The 6350-nt window shown below is 36.5% G+C and overlaps 1 protein-coding gene across 14 annotated transcripts in view; it reads left to right on the top strand.

Moving 5' to 3' along the window:
• The window catches only part of trpm3 (transient receptor potential cation channel, subfamily M, member 3), a 166971-nt gene that overhangs the window by 133635 nt on the left and 26986 nt on the right, over window positions 1–6350 (top strand). For all 14 annotated transcript variants that reach the window (XM_014012547.1, XM_014012545.1, XM_014012554.1 and 11 more), the window contains 2 exons: window positions 3797–3826; window positions 5053–5345. In XM_014012547.1, the coding sequence (XP_013868001.1) occupies window positions 3797–3826; window positions 5053–5345 (323 nt within the window). The remainder of the gene's footprint in view (window positions 1–3796; window positions 3827–5052; window positions 5346–6350) is intronic.

Genomic DNA, 6350 nt, shown 5'->3' with positions numbered 1-6350 from the left:
ATCTTATATTTGCCCCTTTTTCTCAAATAAATAAATTCAATCAAAAATAATCTTTAGTTTACAAAAAAATACCAAAGGTTTAATTCATTGAACAATTCTTACATTTACATATTTCTCCAGGAAATTAATCTTTATCATTCTCTTAAATATACACATTGATCTGGCATTTTTAATGTCATCTTCCAGATTATTCCATAATCTTATATCCTGGACTGAAGTACTCCGTTCCTTTAAACTGGTTCTAAATTTGGCTTTGATAAACATCTCTATTCCCTTGTGATTGTAACAACTTTCTCTTTTAACAAAGTGTAATTGGGTGTTTGAAGGTAATGTGTTTTTATGAGCCCTATACATGACTGATAAAATACTATAATCAACCAAATCATAGAATTTCAATAACTTCTTTATGGATCCATCCATAAAGAAGAAAAAAAAAAGAATTTCAATAACTTCAACTGATGGAACAATGAATTAGATGGGTGATAGTAATGTTTTCTGATGATAATTCTTACAGCTCTTTTTTGTAAAATAAAAATTGGAGTTGTAATTATTTTGCATGATTTTCCCCAAACAACAATAAAGTAGATCAAGTGTGGAACAATTATTGTATTATATAATATAAACAGACCTTTTTCATTAAATAAATCCTTTACTTTGCACAATACTGCAATGGACTTGGCTATTTTTATTTCTTAAATGATTTATACGAGGTCTCCATGTCAGCTTTTCATCTATGATAACACCCAGAGACTTCACCTCACTGACTCTGCAAATCTCACCACCCTCGTCTCTAAATGGAGCATCGACAGTTTTCTTTCTATTACTAAATATCATATAATTAGTCTAATCTAAATTTAATGATAATTTATTAAGTTTAAACCAGGTTTGTATTTTAGCAAATTCTATCTGCATCATTTCCAACATCCATTCTATATTTTTACCAAAACAAAAAAATGTAGTGTCGTCCTATACAGTAAATGAATTATATTTAAGAAAGATGATGTAAATCCCACTTTGTGTTCCATGGATTATATCAATAAGTGCTTGAAATTTCCTGAAAAGAAAAAAAATCAGATCTTTTGAAGTGGGATTCAGTAGAAAGGTTATGAACAATTAGCATGTTACCTGTTTTAGATAGTTCTTTGAATGACTTCAGCTTGAAAAAATAGACATTGTCTTGACGCAACAGCCGGCCCGAGCAGCTGGCCATGAAGCTCCCAGATAAAATCTCATTTTGCTTTTGCTCAATCATCAACATAATATAAAATGTATAACTTTCTAAAGTTTTCATAGAAACACTTTGACATTTTTGCGATTGAGCTTTTTCAAGATCGTAGTAATCCATTTTTATCTTGGCCTTGCTCAGACCATCCATCAGGAGGTCAATCCAGTCAAAAATGAACTATTTTTCTTCAAACTTTGTTCAAAGAGCTATCTGTAACAGGTTAGAATAGTAATTTCTTGTAACTTTTTCACAGAGCTCTGTTTTAAAAGATCTGAATGTTCTCCTCAATCTGAAACGTGATTCAGGTTGGTTGCAGTTGGGAAGTGATATTACCTTTGATGCATTTATTTCATTTTTCAGCTCAAATGAGGAACTCTTCAAAAAAATAGGATTCTACTATAAAATTGTACCTAAACTGTAGAGGCAATGTTTCTGTCACAATAGTTCTGAAAATTATTAGTACTACTGTGTTGAGCTGTTAGTATAAAGCTTGTCAGAATAACGTTTACATAATATCTTATCCTCACAGGCCAGTTACCATAGCCCTTTATTATTTTATTAAAATCATGTTATTTATCATAGCTCTTTGATTTGACAGCAGTTTTACATGTCACACAAACTGTGAATTCTTGTGATTAAATTACTCCTCATTATTAAAGGTCCACCATAAAAAGTCTTGTTTTGCAATTTACTTCCACAATGACATTACAGCACAAACTATTTTAACCTTGATGCAACAAATCATCCATCCGTTGCAGAGGCTCTTCATCAGGTACAATAATGACTCATGGAAAATGAGCACTTGACAACAGCCCCTCTGCCTAATGACTCCTGCATTCAAAGTGGACTCGGTGATAATTGAAATCATGCTAGTGCTTAGTGTTTGTGTGTTTTACACCACACACACACACACACACACACACACACACACACACACACACACACATTGCACATTACATGATGTTCTGCTGCTCGTTCTGGCTGAATAACTCGGACACTGCCACAGGTGGGATGAAAATAGAACTATGCGCAGGTGTACAAAACTTTCCTTCTTTTTATTCTTTTTCTTTTTTACTCAAGTGCTTGTGTTCCTCATTTTATGCGTTTTTCTACAATTTTATGACAAATTAAGAACGAGACTCTGGGGCGGTGGACAGATATTTAGATAAGGCTATGTGGCTTGTTCATAAATGCAGAAGAATTGAGATTACAAGACAAAAAGATTAAAGTGACTGTGAAAGAGCGCTCATGTTTAGAGCCCAGATGGCAAGAGCTTTAGTCACAAAGCGTATCTGACAAGTGTTTTATTACAGCAATTAAAGAGACATCTGTGTTTAAATTTGTGAAAAAGACAGTAAATGAGGTCAGATTGTGGCACATTTATTGATCACGGTGCTTACAGGGCAAGGAATAAAAAGAAATCAGCTCCGTTTCAGGTCACTGGGGTAAATATTAATGCAGGTAGTGATGAGACTGAGAGCACAAACGGTCGATGGACAGTACCTTGCAGAGAGTTAATATAGTAGAGTTGTAAGGCCTCAACTGCTCATTACATAGAAGAGTGCACAGTTGGCAGATCAGTGGTGCGATCACTGATCCACAGAGACAGATAGAGTCTGACAGCTGGGTGAGCACATGGACACCAGGAGAACTGTACAGACCTGAACCTTTGACCTCTACAGTAAGGGGAACACAAGGGAGCTGTTATTCACGGCGCTAGCACCATTTCAGACCATTTGTTGCTTTTAGGGGAAACATAACAATTCGAGTACATAAATAAAGAAACATTTATTCTAGAAATAGTGCTTCATCTAATTTTATTGATCCACAAACTTGTGATAGCAGCACCAAAACCTTCGGAACATCCTGAAGCTCCTATTAGTTGAATTCATTGTCCAAAATATGCACTTTGTCCTTTTAGTTTCTTTATTTGTTTGTTACTCAATTGCATTTTTCTGACTCTTGGTTTGCCTGTTTATATCATAGCAGGAGGCAAAGCTGGAAGTAACAAAGCAGCTGATGAGATGCAAGGAAGCAGGACAGAGTCTTGGCAAAATGAGAGCGAGTCAGTTCCATTTTCACTGTGATTTTCCATAATAAAAATATTGCACATTCATGTGTGTGCACCTGCAAACTGATGTTGAGTAACAACAAAGCCGTGAAATAGATGTGGTTATCATCATTCCCACGTGAAATTCAGGTTATTTTTACCAGCAAGATGATCGCTCATGAATGCATAATTCAAACCCGTCCTGCTTTCTGACAGATGCACATTCTTTTACTAAACACATACACAAACACACAATAACACTTCAATAACTCCACCTGTACAACCTTATTGTCCTCATGTAAAGTCTATTAATAATCGCACCAATGCAAATATAGTTTGTCTTTTAAAAAAAATAATTTATGTGAAGGAAAGTGATTTTTGATGGTAAGGAATATGAATGACCTTCTGCGAGTGAGTCTGCAAGTCCTTGTGTGTTGTTCTTGTAGATTAAATTCAATTGAAGCTTCATTCTACAAAAGTTTTACTTTGTATGTGTGTTTTTTCTGTGTGTTTTATTCTAGCCCAAAGCACTGAAACTGCTGGGAATGGAAGTAAGTATTGATCCCATCAAAGTCCTTATTTAATTATTCCTCCCCTGTTCTGCTTCCTCATCCCTCATGCCTCCTCATATGTAAAATATGCTGAGTGTATAGTTGGTAACAACAAAATTGTTAAATATTTTAAGTGTGCTTCACAAAAACTAGACTTTTTATTACATGAATTAAACTTGGCAGTCTGTATTATCTGGGATAGCTAAAGACCATATAAGGTCACAAAAGTCAGTTTGTCTAAAGTTTGGGAAAGGATACGTTTGATTTTGTGACAATCTAATGTGTCTAATTTAACTCCAAATAATTTAAACTTTGGATAAATATACCATTTATCCTGTAATCCTGTTACTTTATAAATGTAACTGCTCTATTAAATAGATTGATACGAGGTGTTATTTGAAGTGGGGGAGGGGTATTATGCAAAATTGACTTTTTGAGCTTCGTGTCATGTTATAATGTCTTTCCCTCATCAAAAACATACCAAAAGTGTTGTGTTGGCTTTATGTATGTATGTATGTTTGAGAAATCCTTGAATCTATTGTGGTAGCCATGTGAAGTTGCCTAAATGCTTTGCTGGTACAAAACACCGCCTATTTACCCAAAGCTCCTCCTTGAAACTCAATCCGCAGCCATGCACTCGCCCCACTGCACCCCTCCCCCGTGCCTCCCCCACACAGCTTCAGAAGACATCGGTTGAACTACTCCAATCCTTTTCAGATTTAATAAATAGTACTTTTGGATGCTAAGGAGACTGCCTACTATGCTCCTATGCACTGGTTTGAAGATGTGCTGAAGTGGGAGTGTCAGAAACAGTAGGAGTTTCTTAAAGAGTCAGGGGCAAATTTCAAGGAGTTTAGACAGGCTAAGATACAAGGTCATATTTGATAAGAACTGAAGGTAACAAAATTACTTGGTAGTGGCATTGACATAATACCCACCCCCCATCCCCATGTGGCATTAGGATTTCAACATACAGTACGTGACTGCCTGTTGTGATGCCGCACCTTTTTTTAAACGCAGCTCCATGTGTCAGTGTGTGATATTTTTGTTTTGTGGACTCATTTCTCTCTTACCCCTTTGTAGAAAATGGGTCAATTACTACATACATTATTCTACAGACAAAATGCTGCACTACTGTGAACTTTAAACTATCTACAGCTCAGAATCAGTTTCTATTATTCCATACATCTTTTTTACCTAACTCATTGGTTGCTAATTACCATCAGGATGACATGCCAATCCGCAGAGGCCGCCAAAAGACGACGCGCAAACGAGAGGAGGAGGTGGACATCGACCTGGATGACCCGGAAATCAATCACTTCCCTTTCCCCTTCCACGAGCTGATGGTTTGGGCTGTGCTTATGAAACGACAGAAGATGGCGCTCTTCTTTTGGCAGCATGGCGAGGAAGCCATGGCCAAGGCCCTGGTGGCATGTAAGCTGTGTAAAGCTATGGCACATGAAGCATCTGAGAACGACATGGTGGATGACATCTCCCAAGAGCTCAACCACAACTCCAGGTGGGTGAGATGAATATTGTTCACACACACTGTTTGTTATTGGTCTGGTTAGGGTTGGTGCTCTCTCTTTGCCTCCACCTTCATGTTTATTTATTTATTTATATTTTTTTGTTTTTTGTTTTGTAGAACACATTTTTGGGTTGTGGATTTGGGTTGAACAGATGTAAGTGTGATATGTTATAATTTATTGCCAAGCTTTTAAAATTGTTAAGCTTTTTTTCAGTATATAGTAAGTTAGTTGCAAGTCTAGGCATACATTTCCACCCACACACTATAGTAAATGATGCACTCACTAACCTGTCCTGTTCTACTGCTCGATGGCCTGTTTCTAAGCTCCCGGAGGATGTAAGTGACATATATACAGAACTCTAAGAACATGCACCATCCTTAGTTAAAAATAGTCACTGAGATTAGGTAATGCAAAAGATGAAACTGCAGGTTATGAAATTACTGTTAAAGTGGGGTGTGGTGTGTGTTACTGTACAAAGTATAGCACAGCCACCCAGTAACACACAGTTTCAAAGAAGTGAATTTAGAGCTGGTTTATTTTACTTTAACCACATCACAGAATATTGTCAGCTTCCTTCAAACAGCTCATTTAATTTAACTTTGTGCCTTTTCTGCTTATTATAAAATTTGTTGGATTTGTGAAAATCCTTCTTTAGTTGTCCGTATGTGTTTGTATAGTCTAAGGAGATAATTATGTTCTTCATAATACAGTATACGTAGACACGTGCTGTTTTAAGTTCTGTGGAGCTCTTGTTTCTCAAGATGTTCTCACGAAAGCTGAGTAAAGACTGTTGCAGTTTATGATGGTTATGTAAGATTGCCTCATCTAAGTCTTTTGAAAAATATTTCTAGGAAACAGGAAGTTGCTCATCAGTTCATACAACTGTACTGACCTGAATCTGTGACATTGTATTGTTAAATTCCAGCAGTGCCAGCAGTGTATGTGTATGTATGTGTGTGTGTGTGTGTGTGTGTGTGTGTGTGTGTGTGTGTGTG

This window comes from Austrofundulus limnaeus, unplaced genomic scaffold (assembly GCF_001266775.1).
Source record: "Austrofundulus limnaeus strain Quisiro unplaced genomic scaffold, Austrofundulus_limnaeus-1.0 Scaffold92, whole genome shotgun sequence".
Taxonomy (NCBI): domain Eukaryota; kingdom Metazoa; phylum Chordata; class Actinopteri; order Cyprinodontiformes; family Rivulidae; genus Austrofundulus; species Austrofundulus limnaeus.
Note: the sequence above shows the minus strand (reverse complement) of the source record. Positions and strands in the feature narration are given on the sequence as shown.